At 35.9% G+C, this 24,773-nt stretch overlaps 1 protein-coding gene across 1 annotated transcript in view; it reads left to right on the plus strand.

The window, feature by feature from the left end:
- Nucleotides 1-1,611: 1,611 nt before the first annotated feature.
- The window catches only part of LOC144439278 (uncharacterized), a 47,608-nt gene continuing 24,446 nt past the window's right edge, over nt 1,612-24,773 (plus strand). Inside the window, exon 1 of the mRNA XM_078128555.1 lies at nt 1,612-1,624. Coding sequence (XP_077984681.1) covers nt 1,612-1,624 — 13 coding nt within the window. The remainder of the gene's footprint in view (nt 1,625-24,773) is intronic.

Raw genomic sequence — 24,773 nt, forward strand, 5'->3', positions numbered from 1 at the left:
TTTTAAAGTTAGGTGAAGAACAGGATACTACTTCATCTTTCATTTTAGTGATCTTTATTGAATCATTCATCCAGCAATTTAGCGCTTCGAAGTCAGTTTTAGAAAAAAACACACACTCCACACTTGTGCGTGTTTAAGATTGACGGATGCTCTAATACTGAAGTTAATATTCCTGACGTGTATATTAGTATTAGTCTTGAGCAATTCCATTAATAATTGGATAAATGCACCGACGTAGCTAGATGTCTTCTTTACTCTTGGCTGATCATGCGGAAGACTTTCAAATTGTTTGACGTAAAGTTTCTTTATGAAATCACTTACAGGTCAAGTGACTGAGAGCATATACAACGTGTCCAGTGGCAACTTTAATCCAGTTGTATTGTACATATAGGTGTGTGACATTATATCATCCGATTTCATCATCATCATCATCATCATCATCATCATCATCATCATCATCATCATCATCATCACGTTCATGATAATCATGTTCTTTTTGTTTCTTACATTTTTAATTTCAAATTCACATCTTTACCGGTGCTTGAATGTATTGGAATTCTGAATTGTAAAAGTGATGTTCACATTACACGATTTTGCAAGTGATATCGAATCACAGTAATTGTAAATTCCATATAATAAACAATTGTTGGGGAATGTAAGAAACAACTCAGCTGTGGAACAATAAAAGTTAGATAGGAATGAAACTAAAGGACTGTAATACACTCTTATTGAATAATAACTATTCGCTGTACAATCCATTAAGTTAATGAGAAATGCACATTTTTTTTTGCGCAGACCCAACAAGGCATGCCTTCCAAAGGTTTAATCCGTCTCATTCGTTTACCTTTAAAAGGAAATTGTTCGTAGATTTAAGACATTCTATAATCTGCTAATGCTTTTAACGTCTCGTTTCTGTCGCCAGGTTCGTAAAGGATCAAAAAAAGAATATGTGTAAGATACGTCTTCTGGGACGTCTTGTTTCATATTGTTTTGAGTTACATGAGGGTTTTCCACAAAGACAGGCATGGTCACCCACTGTCAGAATGTGGAAAGTTAGAGTGCTATATATCTCATTGTTCCACTGTTGTCGTTTTAAAGTAATACGTATACTTTCAAAGCTATTCATTTGATGATAATGATATTAAGTGGTTTATTTACCAAAATGTATAAATGATTACAAAATAATGGTAACAGAAAACAAAAGAGAGAAGGGTAAATAGGGAGTCAAGAAATAACTTACAGCTAGTCTAGCCTGACCATCCGACATTGTACACTGTGAATGATAACAATAAGAGGGTTCAGTCATCATTGGGACTGAAATACATATATAACGGGGAGAACAAGATAAATGAATAAATGTACACATAAAAGTCTATTTTACTGCATGAAAAGTCTATACAACAAACGAAAAGTCTACACCTCTAAGTTTATAATTTAATCACCAGTACTGCTCTACTAATTTTAAAATTTAAAGATTTCAAAGGTTTCCTAAAAAGATGTGGATAATTTTTCGATCAGATTGGAATAAAGTATAAAGGCATTGTACAAAAGTAATAAAATACTTAATGGTGAAATGTGTCTGTCTATATAGAATTTCTTCCTTTTGTCAATATGGTCAGACCAGGTAAGGTGTTTATCTAATGAAATTCCAACAAAAGAGACAAGAGGCTACAAAAGTCATCAACTAGTCTACCGAAGATAAGTACGTGGATTCAGTGATTCAGACAACTCTCATCAACCAGTCTACCGAAGATAAGTACGTGGATTCAGTGATATTTGAAAACTAATTAAGATAAGAAATAAATTGTGCAGTGTGTGAAATATTCGAATAGTGAGAGTACATCTCACGGCATTCAACCTTTGTTGAACCTCAGCACAAAATGATAGACGATGGTCTTTGAAATGTTCTATTAACACCATTAAATAGAGTAAATGACGCTATTTTCATTACGTTGACTTGTATTACAAGTTACACACTTGCAGTGCTGTGAAAATAGTATGCTTCACAATTATATTTTCATTTAACGTTTTTACCTAAATTTGGATTCTATATGCTTTACATTTTTGCGGCTGTTTACTATACAACGACATATTTGATCACCGTGTTTTCTGCCTGGTTCATTTCAAGTACAAAAGATTGTATTCACAATCAAACATTTTTTTTTTCAAATGGTAGGCGACCAATATTTAAAAAGTGTGCAATGGGATTTTATAGAAAATGTTATTATAGCCTTTGAAATTGCTGAATATCACTTTCATTATTTACAAACAGACTGCTGAACTAAATATCGTCTACTTAGTTAACTTTACATTATTTGTGTAATTGTTTTCAAGGGACAATTCACTTTTAGTGTGCTATTTAGTGTCGAAATCCATTAGCAGCATCGTTATTGGTCATGGCCTACGAATTATGATTCACTGCATGTCAGCGACCATCAATTTTACCAGCCCGTTTCAATCTTTTAAGTAGAATAAAACGTGAGGAGTGCCTTAACCCAGAACGTATAGCAGTAAGTTAAGCTCTCAATTAAATGTTATTGAATTCGATTTATTGCAGTGTTGGATTCAAAATACATGGGTCACAGTATTAAGCTTTATGAAACCATATGATTGATCGAGTAATTACACAGCATCGTATCAAAGAGCATTTAGCGCCGTCAATACGTTTGTAGATGATTGTACTTCAATCCGATTGTATGTACCTCAGAGTCTCGTAATCGAATCAAGTTTAATTTTCCCTTAATGTTCTTCAAAGGTCAGATATCGTTTCCTTTAGTCGACGTCATTAGGCCCACACGGATTAACCTTCATTCCAGGGCGATGTAAGTGCAGCTATTTTGGGATGGTTTACGCGCCAAGCTGTAATACGTCTTGACAACTATTAGTATTACTGGCTTTAAAGTAATCTGTTCATGCTTTGTTTTTCCCAGGTACCATTATAACGATACCTGTTTAGTTGAAGGCATTTATCACGGGCCATTATCACAATTGCGGAAATACAAAGTTTACTTCTCAGGAACTTCAACATAGATTACAACCATGACACCCCTTTTAGTAATACGCTCGTAGCGTTCACATACCGTCACCAACAATAGTCTACTGTAATGACACACTCTCTTAAAATATCAAGCAAGGCTACTGAAAATTGTCTGTGTCGAGATATGGGCAATAATCCTCCAATGTTTTAACAAGATTACCTATTCAGCAATATTTTGATCATCTGTCCAAAATGGATAAAGGTAGGCGGTTCAGCCGATTCCATCGTAAAAGCTGGAATAGTCGATTTTCCGGTTCCAAGATGCATTTCGCGAGAGGACGTCGCTTATGTTTATTGCATTTGCAATAACATTTTCATCAGGAAATGATGGTAAGACATGTTGACCTCTTTAATTATGGGTGATTTTATAGAACAAAGACTGAACGCCATCGATGACAGAGTGGGATTTTACGGGTAAACCCAGGGTACCGTCATGTGACAACCATCCCCCTGAGTAGCGCGTGCAAACACCTCCGCGCGTACAGAATACATGGCATTGTATGGAGAGACGCGCAATGCATCTTGGAACCGGCAACAGGTCTATGGAAGGCTACTTCTATCCATCAACAAACGCTCCCCCTCAAAGCGGCTTTTAAAGTGCCTTTCAGAAAATCTTCTTGCATGTCTGTTGATGATGGTTGAGTACACTAACTTTAGTGGTGTCATGTGATCGATGAACTTATTGCGTTAAAAAAACTCACGGAGTCGGTGAAGAGTACGACATGGACTACCCAGCACAAAAACTCTCTTAGACTAGTAATAGATTGTTAGCCCGTATTCGACAGTGCTAGTCAAGTGGCATCGGCATATTGAAAGTAACAACCTCTGCGCGTGTCCGTACATCTTAATGCATTCATTCACCTCACTACTTAAAAATACATGTATCTACCCTGTTTGACTATTACCCTATACATGAGCTTTTCCTTGTACACGTACAGGTTTATCAGAAACCAAATTGATCTTGAGAAAGTAAATTAGAATCCAGAGCATATCATGTGCAGACGAATTTCTTTAATAAATACCGCCAAGACTAAAACGGAATGAAGTCATGTAAATTAAAGAAACTAATTCTCCATGTGCGAGCATTGAATCCTCACGTCTGTTGACAGCCCGTACAATCGATAATACTATGGCAAATGAGAGTGAATTAGTATGTTTTGTAGATAAACACGCAAACGATTTTGATGTCAGGTAATGATTTTTTTTATCCTCAAGATGTTGAAGTCGTATCACATGCATAATTTGTAAGAGTGTCACATAAGAAATGTTGAGATGGTCACACGATATTTACTTCAAACAACGAATGATCAGTACCACAATCATAGGCATTGATAACCTTATATACCCCAAGCTCATGAAGATAAGAACTTCCGAGATTACCTAATATCTTTGTTACACTTCCCGCTCTCATCATTTTTCTCCTTGCACCAAAACTAACAATTTATTCACTGCATGGTTGTCAGCAGGGATTTAACTGATCTGTGTCTGTATCTGTATAAATACGGCGAATAACAGCTAACTTGTATATGATTGAAGGAGGGAGAAGGCATTTAGTCGAGCTGGATGGATGCTTTGAAGGCATCAATCAGCTCCAGTTTTAACTAAACTATCTTCCAGCTTGTTTCAGTATATATTAATTGTTTGTCAAAAGAATGCATTTTTTGAAGATGTCTGTATTGCAGTTTGGTATCTGGTAAGAGCGAGAATTATTTGTTGCATATTTTTCCACAGTGTTTGTGCTGGCGAATCCCTCGAATATCCTTGGTTCTATTCAATTATGCTTTATTTCCAATGGTTTCTAACTACTCGTGGCTTCAACTATGACATAATTTTAAGTGAGGTATTAACGGTATTGGTGCATGAAAGGTCTTTTCAAGCATAAAATAGTGCCTCGTTGAGAAATGATATATTAAATTCCATATGTACCGATGTATTAGGATTGTACCGCTCATTATCTACATCAACCAAACGTCATTACACAGTATAGGTTAAACCTTTCTATTTTGATGAAAAATAATGTTTTATAGCCTTTCAAGAACGCCTACGCTTTGAAATTCATAAATCTTCTACAACGTACCCTTCAATGCAGAACATTTATCAAAGAAAAAACCTTGAGATATTACGCCAATCAACATATGATGTGCATTCATACCAGGAAAAAAGATACACTCAGTTTTATTTCCATAACAACACATGACATATTGCTTCAATTCTATTTCCAGCAAACTTCCGTGCTTCAAACAGACGTCACATAGTGTACTTGAGAAGGAACAGGCACTATCCTTTGTTGAACTGTCTATGGTTTAGATGGAAATCATGATGCTTTTGACGACAAGGCTGACAGAAATGCTCAATGAACATGAGAATATAGGAACGATTCGAAAACAGTGACGCAGTTAACGTTCATTATGTATGCAGACTATTCCTCAGGGACGGGTCATTTTCTCCAAGGGGTGGGGTGGTGGACGGGGCCGGTAGATATTTCCATCGGGCCGACATAATGTGTCTGCCCCTCTCAGTAAACCCTAAACAGGTTAACACAATGTCACAGTACCGTCATGTAAATAGTAACTAAATGTGTACACAAAGTTTAACAACATATTGACAGTAGAATTTAGGTGAGAACTAGAGCTTGAGACGGGGATATGTTTACCGCTCGTGTGTGTGTGGCAGGGTGTCTCATATGATCTGGCCTCAGAAGTTCAGGAGGGTTGCCGTTGTGCTTAGTTTATTGAGACCCTTACGGTGTCCGATTTACAAGAGTGCACGGAACCGTCATGTTTTGAAGTGCCTTGCACGAATTTGTGCGAGTGTGGGCGTCTTCATTTATAAGCACTGGTCTTGTGCTCTTTGTGAAGAAGTTAGGTAAGAAAATGGGGACAAGAAAAATGCCACAGTTGAGATACGTTCATATCATTAAATGAATTGTTCTTTCATCAATGCCAATCCAAGACACAACCCCCCCCTTTTAAAATTTTCAGAACAGAATACCCCCCCCCCCACCATTCCCAATTCCAATTTCAAAAAAAGGATGACCCGATCAATCTATCGACCCAGCTACCCGCTGAAGAAGCTGACCACTTCCTTGAGCAAGTGGAAGATTTACTTGACATGTGTTAACACAATCTTGCAGCAAGATATTGGTGTATTAGCTAAAGCAAAATTGCAGAGGTGACAGATAAAACGCTCGTGAAGGCAAGACATGCTACTGACCTGCGTCAGGTACATAAAAAATATACGAGATGTGCATGATGAGCATAGCTTCTCCTTGTCCACTTGTATGCATCATCTGAGATTTGGGGTCTCGGTGACGTTGTGCTTTAGCGGCCCTGTCAGAGGTTAACGAAAGCGTTTAATGTAGATAATACTACCGTTTCATCTTTTAATCGATTTTGCTTCATATTCCACGAACACGTTTTTAATGGTGATATAAACACATGCATCACCTTTACCAAGGATTAGAGTCAATAATGGTGACAACGGTACATGTACGTATCTAGTTTATCGTCAACGTTTGTCTGTAGTACATTAGCCAAATTGAGTTTAATCTTCATTGCATGGTCTGGTAAATGTGTAATGCTTGATCGGTGACATAACCGTCTGATCTCTACGGCACCGCTGAAACAAGCATAACATGAAGTGAGTTTTATTCGATACAAAATAGGTAGATATTATGTTTTGTAAGCCACGTAACATTAGATGCAGATGCTTCCAAGATGTCGATACTTTCCCATCTGTTAGTTTCTTTGATGACGTCCTTAAGAGGATTGCCGTCTCAAAAAGTAGACGTCACGTTTCAGAAACCAATATAATCATGCCACACGTTCCGTGAGTAACGTATGTCCCACCGAAAGCACTGCACTCTCACCTCAAGAGTTTTTATACATCTCTGAGAGTCACACCATATGGCAGCTACACAGTGTAATGTTGTTACTCAATTGTATATACACACATTAAGCTCAGCATTCCTTTGAAAGATTGGGACTGTCAATAAGCCAAGGTTATGGTATTTGTTTGGTATTAACTTTTTGAGATATTGTTTTCAAATATTACTTTACAAGTTGAATGCCACGCCCCAAATTATTAGTGCAATTACATGTAAGCCTTGTGTGACTGGACGTTAGGGACTGTCTTCAAAGGTATGTCACTAAGGACATTAGATAAACGTTGCCACGTGAGTGAAGTATTTAGTTGAGTTTTTTAATTGACGTTTCTTCTGGTTTGATACATGTTTAATTGTGATTTGCATAATATAAAGTAACCATCTCAGTATGATAATATGCTAATTACGAGAGGATTGATGGTTAGGGTTATTTATCTGAAATTTCAGTGTCAATGTCATCCCATTCCTCAACATTGACTGTTTTGATTTGGTTTATTTGATTTGATTTGATTTGATTTATTTGAGCACAAGACGAAATAAAAAATCAGTATACAGAAAACAATTACAACAGACAAAATAAACATTAATGTACTGGGATAACACAGAAAAGTTATAAAGTTATTTCCACTGTGGTCCCACATTAAACAGACACACTTAACATTACCATAGATGAAGATCAAACTCCCATACTACAAAACTACAATCAATAAAAAGAACGTCATCCTTTGCAAATCGATCCATTAAATCATAAAAATATCCTTTCTACCTTTTCTTAAAAAGAGTACTAGAAGTTATGCTATGTACATATACTTCGCACCTTGTTCCATTCACAATGGCTGTATAAACAAAACTATTCTGATAAAACAGAACCCCGCCAGGAATAAAAATGGAATAAGGGCCGGTTCTAGTTCTATAAATACACTCTTTGTCATAAAAGCTTAGCATTTGGGTGTTTGAGACACACACAATCCTTGTTTGAAACAATCCTAGTCATAAGAGCTTAGCATTCCAGTCGAAACCACACCAGCTTGTGTCTGTATCAACTCTCATTGACGGAACCCTTGATGACTTCTGTTTTAGAGTAAATTGGTGCAGAAAATCCCCAAATGCTAAGCTCTTATGGCCAGGATTCAGTGTATTTCGAACACCTCAATTCTGGTCATAAGAGCTTAGCATTTGGGTGACATCAATAGAAGACATCAAGGGTTGCATCAACCACAGTCGATACAGACGTAAGTTGGTGTGGTTTCGCCTGGACTGTTTGTTTTGTGGCCTCTAACTGACGCATCTTTTAATGTGTCCTGTTTTAGAGTAAATTGTTGCACAAAACGGCAAATGCTAAGCTCTTATGACCAGGATTATGTGCGTCTCGAACAAGGATTGCGTGTGTCTCACACTCAAATGCTAAGCTTTTATGACATAGTGTAAAAACAAATGGATCAATTTGATAGATGTTGAATGTTCACGTTGTCTGTGGGCAGCTGTTAGTATATTTACTGATCAAACCGTATACCTGAGGTTGAACTTGAACTTTGGGCAATGTCCTAGGTACAATTTGTCGTTTCATTTTTTCTTCTAAACTTCACGGGAATCCCATACTTCCATTCTGAAAAGAAAATGAATACATGGTACAATATACAAGTGTGTTACTCGAAGTATATTGTTTCTTTCGTTTTCGCGTATGTAGCTTTTCATCCACTGTCCACCGAGTGTACCATTGTAAAATGACAACTGTATTTCGAGATGGAGTTTCACTCCTCATGTCTAGTGGATCTTTAGCTTTCAAATCAGTCGTAAGATTCCAAATAGGTAATTCGGTATGAATCATGTTTTCTGAAGTGTGACTGAGCAATTTCACAGAATTTGGGTTTGCGTAAGCGAGTTTTCGTCTCTCTTCATTGAAAATTGAGGCGAAGTGTTTCAAAACATACCTATAGTCTTCCATGTGGCGTGTATACAAGTTTGGTGCCAAGTGAACCGATTGCATATCGGATCATTTCAAATTGGTTCAAGCATTTTCAAACGCGATTTTTGTTCCTTCTAATGGCCATCCATGCATGCAATGTTGAGAGAATTGTTTGTGCCAGGTATCGGCAACAAAGTGACTGTGACTATTACACCGTGAACCTTCACAATATTGTTTTCTTCCAAGTGGATGATAACTGATTTTACAAAAGCAATTGTTTTTATTCAGAACAATACTCCTGAGATAAATAAACAGTCTCAATCCTTGCAAAGATGTAGACGAATGTCTAACCAAATTACCAGATGTTATTTAATCAAACAGATTGTCCGAATAAAACTTTATAAAACGAAAATCTTTTTAACGACCTATGATTTTGGTTATTTCCACTTTCTTTCTGTTTGTAAGCGATTCTACTGGTTAACGGTTTTAGGCCTTAAACTAGGTAGTATTCAACAGAAACTAATTTATGCTGATCCTCACACGTGGTAATGGCAATTGTACGTTTTTACCTATCCTGTTTTAGCATAATGTCATATTTCATCTGCTCAAAGTAAGGTTTATTCATTACTTAATGTTACGACATTTTCATGTAGTAATATAACTATTCTTTTCCATTTGTAATGATTTATCACTGCATAAAAGTATTGTTGACAAACTGGACAAATGTTAACTCTAGACTAATGTTAGCACGTTTTATATGACATGCTTAGAAAAGGGCCCCTCAGCAGGTACATCAAATCAACAGAATACTGAAAAATGATTGTTATTAGGGCCATAATTACTGGCAGTGATAGAATAGCAGAGATAATTGCAGATAACAGCATGAATCATCTATTGTTGATATGTGAACAAGCACATGATCATAAATGTATTAAAAAATAAGCGGTAAGTGTCTGCAAATGTTTGATGTGTACAAGAGATAAAATCACCAAGCTAAGTGTATGTTTTCGCCTTCAGGAGAATCAGTGAAAGCTATGTCATCTGAGGATGTCTCTACAAAGATTCTTACGATTCACGAGAGATTAAACCACTAGGTTTTCAGTTTTTCTGATATTTGAAACTGCTTGAATATGAGTACATATCTATATTTCAAAATATAGAGACTACATTGTGTGTTCAGATGTTTCTCTTTAAGTATTCACTGGATCATAATATCATTGCCATAGTTATGATTAGAGAACACTTTTCAATGGCATATAATAAACGACAAAGAAGTTTGAAAGAGAAAGAGTATTTAATCATGATACTAATTATTCTAACCAATGAACACGTTCGCTCAAAACTTATCACAGTGCTTCACTTATTTTGCGTCTGTTAAGTATACTGTCACTAGGGCTAATTTTGTTAGCTATAGTGAACAATGAAATACGTTAACAATTATGCAAATTAACATAAATACTATTCAAGTTTCGTCGTTTCGGCAAAATGTGTACCAGATTGCATATGATTTGAGCCAAATGTTTTTGAAATAAATAAATTTACAAATACTTTAATTGTAATTCTAATTTATACAATTTCACGAACACAGACCCAATATTACGATACATTACGATATCTTTTATTACCCGATCAAAAAGAGAAGTGAAAAATGACATCCCAAACGTAAATACATTAGAAGCAAAACAATCAGATCGGATACCAGGAGTCAAAAAATAGCGATGCTAATCGTGTCTGACCCCTGGAAACAGTATATAATGGTATAAGTTTAGGGTGTAAATAAATATACAAAATGTAGCTCTACCCGCGATCCCTACCCTCATCCCCACGTATCTCTGAGCGGCAAAATATAAGCAAGGCATATATTACATTAAAACTATACACTGTTATGCAGTATATTCTTTCAATAAATCTTTTACATAATGATGCTATGAATCGCTGTCTTCTCGGTTCATTGCTGGTGCCATGCTGTATTGAATTCCATGTGATTGCACCTGTGTATGTCATTGATTGTTTACGGGAATATGTTTTAACAGAATGTACACATAAATTATCCTGGCCTTTTTGTCGTGTATTGTAGTCATAGTTTAACACATTGCAGTATTCATCAATAGAGTATGGTAAATTATTGTGCAGCAAATCACAAACAAACGTATTGACCAAACACCTGTGCAGCGTATATACATCGAGAAATTCTAGCTTATTGAAAAGTCGTGAAGAGTGAGTCCTGAACTGGTCATGTGAGATTGCACGGACAGCCATTTTTTGAGATAAGAAAATACACTTCAAACAGGCGTGAAATGTATTTCCCCACACTTCTATACCATATTATGATATATGTGGTTGAACGAAAGCCTTGTAGAGTAAAATCAGTATATTTCGTAGTACAAAATCCCTAAGTTTATAAATGGCTCCTGTGTTTCGCTGTATAGCTATATAGTCTTTTTTTTTACAGTAGATGGTTGTCAAAGACGATGCCAACAAAAGACGTAGAGTCAACTTGTTCAATGACATTTGCATTAATGCACAAGGTTCTACTAACATTCAATTGTTTTCTATGGCCTCTAATAAACATTATTTTTGTCTTTTTCCATTGATAGTGTTTATTTGCAGTACACCAATCCGTCAAATTTTCAAACTCATTGTTCACCATTGAGATGTCAATATTGTTGAGATGTTGAGGGAATGTATGGAAAAGAGTGAAGTCGTCTGCAAAGAATCAAGTCGGAAAATGATGACGAGAGTGGGAGATCATTAAACATACCCCGCATATAACGATGTAAAACCAACGAATCTTGACAAAAATGATATGCAAATAAGATGAACGAAATATATTGTAACACGTGTCACGTTGATGAACACTAGGCTACTAATTACCATTAGGTGTGGTATACCCTAGAGAGATTCTCCAATTGATAATGAGTGTGCGTGCAAAACAGACAGATGGCACAGTGAATGTTGTAGGGAATTTGATATAAGTCTCGGCATATGCTACAATGCAAGATGTAATAAACAATTCGTCCCCTGGGATTCTTTCCAAACATTTAATGTACAGTCACTAGTAGGAAACGTAATGTTGCTAAATCACTGTGAAATTACCAGCCGCTCTAAAGGTATATCGTAATAAAATACTCCTGTCATCAATATGTTGACCCATCGCCTTTTACATTTCCCTCGCATCCTTTCACTATGATGGATAGCTCCCTTCAAGAATGTACCTATTGGCCATTCGGATATTGGAAATGACGAGAAAAATTCCGATTTGCGTCGATTGCCACACTGACGACATGATAATCCAGAAGTACCACACGATGAAATCGGTTATGGATAATTGTATTTTATAACCGTAAATATTCAATCATCAAAAGACATGCTACTCTGAATGTTGGTTGATGTCAGTGTTGGTGTAATGAATAACAGCAATACGTTGTGCAAACACCTACTTGATGTCTAAAACTATGTTAAAATATCATGCTGTTGTCCAGACTTCGGTTACATTTTATCAATGGTTTGTCTGAGGGATACAAGTGATAAGTCTGTTCATCATGGACAGCAGTGAGCATATTTCTTGTAAAATGACAATATCTACATTGCATATTGTTTAAAATTAATTCCTGCCCAGTACGCAACAAAGGATCGGCCATTTAATGTTATTTTTAGTAAGCATGTCCTTTTCACACTTCAAGTGTTGCCTTGAGAAGCTCAAATATATGTTATTTTATGGAGGACTACAAATCGATATTCTAAAAACTAATAGATTGGTAGTGATGTATAAGTGGTTGTATTATCTTACTCTCATATGCATGGAATATCCATCGAACCTGTAATCAATGTGTCTTTTACAGTTTATGTAACCAGTGATGGAACACAAAACCATGTCACATGTGAATCAGAGACGCATTCATAAATCTCAACAAAGTAATTTTGCACTCAAACAATACCATGGAACACGCAGGGTATGGAAACATAATGTTTCTTTTCATATTTCCTTTTATGACCTGTTCATTACATTTTGTCGCATGTGCCGAGAAATACATAAATGGTCAAAACTACGCGAACGAAAAGTAAACACATCAGAATGAAGTTTCACAACACCTATATCAGAAGCCGGTTATGTTACTGTTACGTTGAGTTGACACAGTGCACACTCAAATTCTTGAGACGCATGATCAGGGAGGCATGGCAAGAATGTCATCACAAAAGGAAATAGCGGAATCAAGTAAAAAGATCGAAAAAATGATGGAGGTAGCAGTACTGAAGGTGTGAGGTCCTCAAACGAAGCTTTGACAAAACAAGTGATGTTTGTGGATGAAAAGTTCGAGAAGGCCGGTTTCCATCACAAGACTATATTTGAAAATTTACTAAGATTCAAACGGATAAAGGAAAATTGATCGAAACATTTTTTTTGCGAGAGTGTTATAGTAGAAAGAATGGTGGTCAAACTAACTCTTCTAAATGAGTTGGTGCCTTTTAGTTCCGGAAGGAATATTAGGTTATCAATTAATGTATGTCTGTATACGCTAGGTTACACCTAAGGATTTTCAATAGGATAGATCAGTAATCAGTATTTGTCAATATGATTTACTTTTGACATACTTTCATAAATGTGGTTCTATATTAGGTTACATCAATACTAATATATGTATCCTAAAGACCTTTTTCGATTTCAAACATCGACAAACTATAATCGATGAATACACATATTTGTCTACACAATTACTTTATAATTAATAACACAGTGTATCATGTATATTTTCGTTGCAATCACAATGTCTTTATTTGGTACATATCCAACTTCTTGTTTTGACTATTATATGTACAATATTGTATTTAAATGTTACCAAGTGTATGTATATGTTTGCTCTAGTACACACACACACACACACACGCTCCCTCTGTCTCTGTCTCTGTCTCTCTCTTTCTGTCTATATATATATATATATATATATATATATATATATATATATATATATATATGCGCGATAGCACTGGAATTACATATATTTTACGTACTAAGTACATTACCCAAATATAAACTAAATATTGAAAAGTCAGAGGTACACAAGAGGTATTATCCGCAGTATAAGCAGCTGGGTGGCAGCAATTAACTTGTCGGTTATTACATGCAGAGATCATTATCACACCGTTGCCTATACATTGGGTAAAATACCATACATTAGATAAATATAGCTAGCCCGAAGGATATTGCGATGTGAGGGTTTTCCTGTACCGGAAGCTAGTTATATATACCAAGCAAGACAATCGTGCTAAAAGTATAGTTTTGGTCCCAACAGTACACGTGTTTGTCTCGAAGCTAATATGCCTCAAATACCCATTACAACCATAGGCCTATGATACAACGCACGAAGTCCATAGAGGAATGATCCGTCCGCGATTGCATGCATTCGACCACAATGAAAAGCCATATCTCTTGCCAACTTGGCACATAGGTGAATGCCATACCGAACAACATCCTTTAATTTCGTGACCTTCTTATACTTGAATGAATGGCTGCCATGCTTCCTCCTAAACACTATCTGTACATTATTAGCTCAGGAACCATTCAAGTACCTATGAATATATTGTATTTCCAGCATTGTATATTAGGTTGTTAGTTCACACTTTAAAATCTATAGTGTTTTTTCTCTCTCTCTCTCAATATTACCACAGAGGGATTTGATATGTAAAAGCTGGTGTTTTTATGGTTTTTGTTACAGTAGAAAATGTTGCACCAGTAGTTTCAATAAGAGCCCTGATGCACGATTGTCACGTTCACAATGCAAACTGGAAATACGTTTCAAGGGTAAACTTGGACGAGTTTATTAATTGCGCTCTTTTATGAAGTTGTATGCTGTTTGAAGTAACCTTCATTAAGAGAAATAAAGCAATTTATTAGTATATTGTTTCCAAGTCTGGCTAAACAGATAAACTAAAACATATTTGCTCTTACATCCATGTGTGTCATAGAAACGTGTAGTAATACTATGTTGATCACAAAAACCAAACAGACGTTCACAAACGGTGCAATCATTAAAATTACTGTTGCTGTACTATTAATTTTCCGACTATACATTTATGACATCTAAAATTGAAATATCTACATTTTACAGTCGATATTATGTAAACTATGTCTTCTTTCAAATTCAAGCTCTGCCATGACAGTACCGTAGCCTGCAGGGGGCGGGTGCAGCTGCCACCAAGATTTGTTGGAAAAAAGAAAGAAAAAAACCTTTTCGATTACATAGCGATATTATTAAAATCGTTGTTTACGTGACGATTCCTAGCACGCGCGCTTTGAATTGATAGTTCTCTAAAGTCAAAAGTTATATTACACTGACTCCTAGTTAATATGTCTCTCTATTGTACGCTGGCTTAACTTTGAATAAAATGTGCCCAGTTAAAACTTCAACCAGCATAGCGAATAAAAAATTCTTTGTGCGGGAAAGTGCAAAAGAAGTGCGCACATGCACTGTGCATTTTCCGTGAGTAACAGTAGTCTTCAAAGTCTCTTTTCATTTGAAGACAGCAAGTCGCAATAATGTCAGAGAGTGAAACTAAAAAAAAAACGACATCGGGTCCAGCAGTCTATTTTGACATTTGTCGGGAAACACACAGGGTAATTTACATCATGTTCCTCATGTTAAACATTTACTGATAAAATGGCAGAACTCTTTGTGGAATATTTGGTGGCTCTGAAAAACTGTTAAACTACATACGCAGGTTAAGATCCACTCTTTGAAGATCCACTTTTAAATTGTAACACGATTTATGACATATCAAGCGTGGTGCGGTTGGTCGGCTTTATATGCACATAGTCCTGCTAATAATTCTAAACATACTCTTTGTGAACAAACTCAGAAGATGGTGAGATTAGTTGTGTAGGTGTGATTTTTTCTTACGGTACGTGAACTAGTGTGTATTGAGAGGGTGCAAATATGTTGTATTTAAATGTTATCAATTAATGTAACATATTAGAATTCAATCACTTGCAGTCCATCAGGAAAATGACTGCATAAGCCGTACATCTTTATACTACATGCAGGATTTAACATCAAAACCCCGTTCATATAAAATCTTAACAATTCACATTTCATTGGCTATTTAATTTGTTGGCACTTTCAACATATTTTGCTTATTTTTTACTAATTAAAGTTGACTACACGTCTCTGTCTGTCTGTCTGCCTGCCTGCTAGCCCTCTCCATTGTTCCATCCATCCATCCATCCACTCTACCGACCAAAAGACCTCCCATATACTTCTAATAATTATTAATATATATATATATATATATATATATATATATATATATATATATATATATATATATATATATATATATATATATATATATATATATATATATATATACTCAACATATACAATATGTCTATACTGGAGCAAACAGTGCTCAATACATATACATGTAGAGCGGTATAACTATTAAAAATAGTACAGTATCAAGTAAGATACACAGGAGCCGTTACACAGTGTTTCATGCTTACGCAATCATCGGACGACTAACGGTACAGTCAGTGATGTTCTACTATAAAAGTTCAAAAATTCTAAGGTTCCATTTCACGTGATATGGGCGCCACAGTGGAAGTTGGTCAGTACATATCTATTTTGATGTCGGCACTTTGAGATTAATTCTGATCGTTTGTTTAATAAATTGGATTTGTCAGCGTAGATGATACATAGTTTTTCTGCCAGACAGAGATCACATCGCTTTGAAACATTAGAATAGGATGGTGCGCGTGTGATGACAGACCAGTCGATGGTATACTCTCGACCTTGATCTTTTCTTTTCAAGTTCCAGATATGTTTTGATAGCTCAGTACAGCATTGGTATTTCTCATTGGTGATGGATTGCTTGTGGTTGGCATGTCGGAGTTTGAAACTGTTATCCGTTAAACCAATGTATTGCTTGTTGCTATCGTTGGTCTTAACATTGGCACTGTACACGATATTACTGGATAGGCATTTTCCTCCAAGGGGGCACATGTCCTTAACTCGGCAGTTGCAGGCTACACTCACTGCTTTTTTCTCTGGTTCCATTATCTTTTTATTGTGTGCTTTAACAATGGATGCCATGTTCCCCATGCAGCTATAGCTCACTTTGACATTGCCTCTATGAAATATTTTGTGCAGTTTAGAACCTCTAGGGAAGTGCTTGTCAATTAAGTGGAGGAATTGGTTACCGATGTTTGATTTTACCGTTTTACTATAAGGTGGATTAAACCAGATGATATTTCTTTGTCTATTTTTCCTCTTTACTTTATCAACACTTTTATTGACATATGCCATGCCATCTTTATATCCGCTGTTTTTGAGTACTTCTGCGTAGACTGGGGCTGCGGAGTTAAACACACTTTCATCATAGGAAATGTCAGAAAGCCTTTTACTTATTGCCGCTGGAAGATGTTTGATGATTGATGGCGGGTGGTTTGATCTAGAATGAACGTATGCTGGATGGTCATTTGGTTTCCTATATGGGTAGAACTTTCCGTTGGTGAGGTTCAATGTAATGTCGAGATAGTTGACAATTTTCAAGTTGGATATATATATATATATATATCTCTCTCTCTCGGATGGTTATTCATATTCAAAGGCAAAAGTATGGCCACTTCGCTTTTTATGGTAAAGCGACGGAAAGACCAAGTCATGACCTGTTTACTCGATTGGGGTCCAGAAACAAACGAAGAATTACTTATAGTTGGTAAGCGCATAATTTTGTTATACGCCCTAACGTAAAGGTTACACACCTTTTCAAAATACGATTAACTGCTCTCGCCATTAATCTGATACACATTTTCCACTCATTGACTATCGCATTTTGGACATTGTAACGATGACACTCTTTTAATGTACTTAATCCAGTCGGTTTCAAATTTCATTTGAAGTACCTATCATTTTAGTGTTTTATTACAACGACAAAGCATATGAAAGGTGTGAACGTTTAACGTTTACACTTAAGACGCACGTGCTGTAAACAAGTAACCGTTCACTAGAAGCTAGTAAAATGTAATATTTCGTCTTTGCACCAAATGCTAGCTATGTATGTATTTATTTATGTATGTATGTATGTATGTATGTATGTATGTATATGTGTGTGTGTGTGTGTGTGTGTGTGTGTGTGTGTGCGTGCGTGCGTGCATGCATGCATGCATGCATGCATGCATGCATGTATGTATGTATGTATGTATGTATGTATGTACGTACGTACGTACGTACGTACGTGTGTGTGTGTGTTTTGACGTATTACTACTACTACTACTACTACTAGTTTTGTTAGAGCTTGTATGCCATCATAATGTACAAACATATTTGTAGGATGCTCTGTCCTCCATTCCGATTTCTCTATAAATTGTTCACATATAATCGTAATCGAGCAAAGCTATAATGCTACCACTGACTACATGGCTATTCTATAATCTTTATTTCTAAAAGATGGATCATGACAGTGATATAATAGGATATAATATTCATAGGTGCACACACTGAGCATTCGATGCTCAAGTCTTCTTTGATTTAGAAGTACTTTATATCATCTCATGGTTTGCATACTGCTTTGTGCTGTGGTTAAGTGTATACGTAAGAGCATGTATGAGAAAATTGTTCCAAAACCTTCAAAACAAGTCCATCACTCACAAAACAGTATGCAAACCATGATATGATATAGATGTCTGTGATGAGAGTAGTGTATAATATGTATTACGAATACCGTAAAATTGAGGCATTACTACTACTGCTGGTACTACTACTACTACTGCTATTACTACTACTACTCCTACTGCGACTACTACTACTACTACTACTACTACTACTACTACCACTACTACCACCACCACCACCACCACTATCTACTACTACCTAGAACTACGCAAACGAAGACATTGACTAATATGATGACGCTCTATTGAGTTGCTCCATGCTGCAAAGATCGATACTTATACGTGCATTCAATTCTTGTACAATCCACAGATGTGGTGTTATTGATTCTACCAATACCCCCTACCGTTCTGTATAAACTTGTAAATATCACAAACTATCACCTCTTCTGCGTATCTTCAGTGTTCAAATTGGAAAAAGTTAAGTCATTGTGAAAGAGATCATTCAAAATTATCTTCAAAGACTTGAAGTTTGTTAGGTATATGACAAAACGATTGTTAACTTCAAGAAGTATCGGTTCGAACAACCTATCGTCTGTTGACAAGAACATTGTACTTCTATCTTCCATCTAATTTATATTCAGTGCATTGTTAAGTATAACAGCAATGATAGTTCATCTAGATCTTAAAATGTTATCTGCACATCACAACCGTCTTAAGATTGATCTATCTCTTTGCACGCCAGGATTTGTTGTATCCGACTGCCTACGACTGTTCCTCGTCAATCTACTATGTCGACTGCGTATTTCCATTGACAGTCTTCGAATTTTACGTAACACGTTTTTATTCATTATGACATAAATTGTTGTGTTCACCATGCTGTTTCCCATCGCTATTGCTTCGACAACATAAAAAAGTGTAAAACTATAATCGAACTCGTTATAGACAAGGGGAAAGAAATCTCTAAAGATTGTAAATGTGTAAAATGGCAACCAGCAGGCAGCAAAGACTATGACAATAATGACTAGTATGCGAACGGATTTTCTCTGAACTGCACCTGGGTTTTGCCTCTTATGCAGTGATAGTCTCGACGGGGCTCCTGGTACTTTGTGGTTCCAAAGCTTCAAAGAAATTCCAGAGTAACATATAGCCATTATCGCCAATGGTATGATAAATCCAACAACTAGTGTAAACATGTCATACACTTTCAGAGCTGTAATCTTGAGGTGCGGCCAAATCTCTCCGCAGAAGTGGTGCGTTTTACCATTCTCGTAAAATGGAATTACTTTAGTGAAGAGGGCTGTAGGTGTTACCACAACTGACGAAATAATCCAGATCAATGCAATTGCTGTAGTGGCCGTAATAGCTCTTGTACGTGGCGCCCATGGAATCCTTGCAACAATAACGAGGTATCTGGAATCACAAAAAAATATAAATTAATCGAAGAAATCCGTTACGAATTTATGGTCAGTCACCATGCAACAATTAGTAACAATTTTTCTTGTCAAAACTATGCTGACAAAAAGAAAAGGATGTTTTTTTCTCACTATGAAGAGGCGAAAAACATATCAATTTATTTTAATTTTTCAACAACTACCATATAAATTAATTCATTTTAAGTTGGCCGTACAGCAAGGCCGATCACAAACAGTTACTAAAATGGCTTTCTCAATTTTGCATAACAAATTGGTTAAAGGAAAATGATGCACTGGACACAGTAATTTGTGGTTTAGCCTTGTACGAAAGTATCTATCTTTTATGTAAAATAAATATTATGTTTTGGAATATATTTACTCGTCAGAGGATGAGACCATATAAAAGTACACTTTAGAGAAAGATTCATACGAAAAACGTGTCTTAATTATTGTGGCACGTAGGTTTCATTAATAAAGGAAAGGTTGAGAGTTTAATCAGCCATATAGTAGGTGAAATTGTGTTGTGACATAACTACTTTTAGGAATATACACGTGGCGTGACACACATATCTAAAGCTTTCTGTCGGGTTCTTCAAAACAGAAATACTGTAATAGTACGAAGTGTTACACCGTTGTAAAGATTAATGGGTTGGGTTTTATAATGACCAGCGCCATATTATGTCAACACGCTCATGCGAATTTAAAAAGTTAACACAGTTGAGGCTGATGTATATCTGGCGACCTTATCTGCGAATCCGGCGTACGGCAACTTATATCTTACGAAAACAAACAGCACACTGATGGCACCTTTCAGCTTATCTTACTAGTAATGTATTATGATGCATCATGTTCCATATGTTTTTATGGAAACCCAGAGGGGCGTCTGCACATTTGTAGATCATGATAGTAAATGACATGAAAAGTCACAGTAGATCCAGATGTATCAATATATCAGGACCCCATATCACCATTGCATTATTGTCAACTATATAATACTATTATGTGTTTTTTAATTTGGTAGGCGTCGGGAACTGGCTTTCGGGGTTTATTTCAAAGAAAAAGAAGTTCAACAAAGGCATTGATGCCAGACCCCCTACCCCTTAACGAACGACGTTCGTTTATTGAGCTTGTGCGACATTGTACGATCGTAGAACCTTACACCCTGGAGATAAAAGTGTATATACTCTATCAACGATTGGAGGTATCGAATTTTTGTTCGATAGAATGGTGAAAGCTCAGCTAGAAAGCTAAAATATTTGTGAATGATTGATACATACGGTTTTAGGTTCTTGGGAAGCTAAATTCCGAGTGAGAAAAACAGAATGAAATTTCTTGTACATCGCCAGTAGAGCCCCTTTGGTTGCAAAATATGGATATTTACTAGTATTACGAATGTTAATGATAAACCTTTTTATCATCGCTATTTCAAAGAACAAAAAAAACCTCATGCTTTTAAATTTCATTGCCTAAAATTGAGATGACGTTTTGTCACAGACTATATTTTTTTATTTGCATAAGGTGTGTCAGGCCTAGCAGACATTTTGTTAAGTTGAACGAAGCCCACAGCTAAATCATGTCTGATGGTTTTAATGAGTTGCCAACGGGTGTGAAATGTAAATGTCACTTAATTGAAATAAAATGTGTGAAGTACGCATTACCTTCATAGCTATTGGTGTCAAAGGTAACAGCTTTGTCTAAATCAACGATTTGTCTTTAAATACTGAGCATCTTCTGACCTGTATCTGATTTTATCCGTGACCGCGAGTGCAATCTTAAACGTATGGCATTTTGGACATTAATATTGACAATTGTATCGCGACAGTTGTTAAAGTTTGTTTACTCTGAAATGTGAAAGAATTACATCTTATTGTTATTCTATTATATAAATTCCAAAATTGCGACCACAGAACATACCTACTTCCTTAATTTCAAATATTTTGCATTTCACTTTGGACCTTACAGACATACACCTCAGAACACCTCAGAGAAAATATAGTGTCTACACAAGTCGTCCAATCCTTGGAGAATATATATCCATAAATTAGTCCGATGTTATTCGACAGCTGTCATGAGCAATATACATGTATATATAAACGTACGCAATTGTAAGAATTTGCACATATCGTATCAGTATTCAAATGTTACATTTTATAGCATCATCCCCAAAGAAATGAGAATTTCTCCAAAGTTAAATACATATACACTCTCACACCCAGCCGGAAATACTTGGCATATATCACTTTAAGCTTACACAACATATACACCATCTGTTTACGAAAATGTCCGAATTTATAAATGTTACCCTATTGATCACTGATATTGCAGCATTATATATCACCGTTATATATATATACCCAACAGCCAAAGCTGTGGCATTTACAGTAATCATTAATGTCAGTATGAAATAATTCATTGCGATATTCTGACATCAAATGTAGTGTTTGATCCAGGAAATTAATTTGTAGTGGCAAATATCAGTTACACTTTTTTTCTTTATTTCCAATGACAAAATAACAGGTGCTTGTCCAAATATCGCCCTGTTTAATCCATTACACAGCGGATCTATTACAGATTTTAAAGTATCATCTTACACTAAGTACACAACGTAAGAGGTTTGTATAGGCCATATAAGTTGTTCCCTTGCTATCGATCATATATAAAGAAATACACATTTTCTATCCCCCTCTGCCCACCTAGTATCCATCCATCCACCCATTCATTTATTCATTCATTCATTCCATCATTCATTCCTTCATCCATACATCCATCCATTCATCCATCCATCCATCTATGCAATACATACATACATACATACATACATACATACATACATACATGCATATATATATATATATATTTGTGTGTGTGTGTGTGTGTGTATGTATGAGTGCGTCCATGAGGTGCATGCATCCATATATGACACCGAAAAGAACATCTCGTCTTAAGATGTCTTCACATTTTCAAGTAGTATGCTCGAGTGATGTACGATGAATACTAGGAGTGGTGTACAATGAATACTACAAAAAACTAGACAAATGTAACTATAGTATTGATACGATTCTTGGATAGTACAGAATTCCACCTGAATTATTAGTTAATGGCTAGAACGACGCATCACTTCGGTACATTCGATAAGTCTAATGACATATGTATCTTAAGGTTATTTTAAAAGGCACAACAATCGATAATGTGTATTTCAGATAGTGGTGTTTCCTGTTTAAGTTTAAGAGTGCAAATAAGCAAAGCAATATCGACAATAGCATGGCCTCTAAAGTGGCATTGTAAAACCACTCAATGTATTTGTAGCACAGATTTCTTGCCGGTGATCGATTGCGCTGTGTTTTGTTGTTTGATGTTGTAAGTCTAAGAAATGCTCGCCACAAAGAGCGTCAAGGGGAGAAAGATATACCCTTAAAGGGTTGATCGTACATACTTGGTATAAGTACTGATTGTTCTTGAACTTCACTTTCAAATTGATGTACTTGAACATGGAATGTAACAGCTGATTGAATCTAAAAGTAGAATCTCACCTTACAATGGGAAATACTTCACAACATGTTCTAACAACTACATCACAAAAGTTGAGTGTTCACTGGTTGTTGAACTTTAAGGTTATTCTGGTGTCATAAATGAATGGATGGTTGGCATTTAATGTGGATAACTGTGATTCAGACAAGGTTATTGATTTGTACTGTACATGTTAAATGTTAAAGGGAGGATGCTATCAGAGAGGAGAAATGTGCGTTTGTTTTTCCTGATAAAGGGCGCCCAACTGTAGGAATATCAATCATCATGGTAAATTAGGGAGCTATTCTACTACTAACAAGTTAAGAAATCATGGTTACATATTGAAACCAAAACACCCTGGTAATCTATTTCTGTTCTCAGGGAATCTAATGTTTTAGATGCATGCTTTATTTCAGAAAGTAATTCATTTTCACAAATGTTTGTCACGAAAGTAAAAGAAAATATGGAACAATCTACAAAACTTCAGACATCTTGAATTATTGACCGTTTGAAACAACAATGTGTCCTAGCACATCACGGGCAATATAATGTATTGACTTTGCACTTTTGGTATAGAAAAAACTTAAAAGTGAAATAGATACCTACATAGAACTCTAACACATACCTGACCGGTAATATTAATAAATATATAGAATAGCATGGTGATTACTTAAAGCCAAAGCCTATCAATAATAGGTATTTTAATTACTTAGCTTGCCTAACATGTCATGTTCGAATATTTGCCATTGCATAGGAACAAGCGGATATTCTTGAGACCCTTGTTTTGTAGCACCCTTTTCATCTTGTAAAAATAAGTTAACATTATAGTACAGTCACACACTTTTAAATGTTGTACAAAGGTCAATTACATATTCAGGAATGATAAAGTAAGGTGAAATTTCCGCTGTGCTCAAAATAATAGTCGAATGTGCCTAACTTTAAAAGGCTAGTATGATTCAATGAGTGAGCTTTCATTCTGAATGAGGTTTTCATCTGTTGATGATGAAAGAATATTGCCATCACAATCATTAGCTAGGTTGTAGGTGCCAAATACGGTTAATGTTTAGAATATGGAACCATAGGTATTTGAAATATCACTTGATAACAGTCAAGCAAGACTACTATGTAAATATAGATACGCAAGAACTGTCACCAATTCTTGAGATATCAAGATTGCTCGAAACATATTTCTTTTACACCAAGCTGATCATAGTAAATCGAGAAACAGTGATGAAGATCAGTGTCTCTAGTTTCGTGCCCTAAGGAATGCGAGAACAAGCATACAACATCTCCTATTTTTATAGCTGATTAGGTGTCATGCACGCTGAGTAATCGTTAATGGATGTCAAAGTCAGTTCAACGTTTTTATCAGGTATTAGGAGACACCAGTGTAATGAATCACTCCATTATCAACATTAAAA

This window comes from Glandiceps talaboti, chromosome 8 (genome assembly GCF_964340395.1).
Source record: "Glandiceps talaboti chromosome 8, keGlaTala1.1, whole genome shotgun sequence".
NCBI classification, from domain to species: domain Eukaryota; kingdom Metazoa; phylum Hemichordata; class Enteropneusta; family Spengelidae; genus Glandiceps; species Glandiceps talaboti.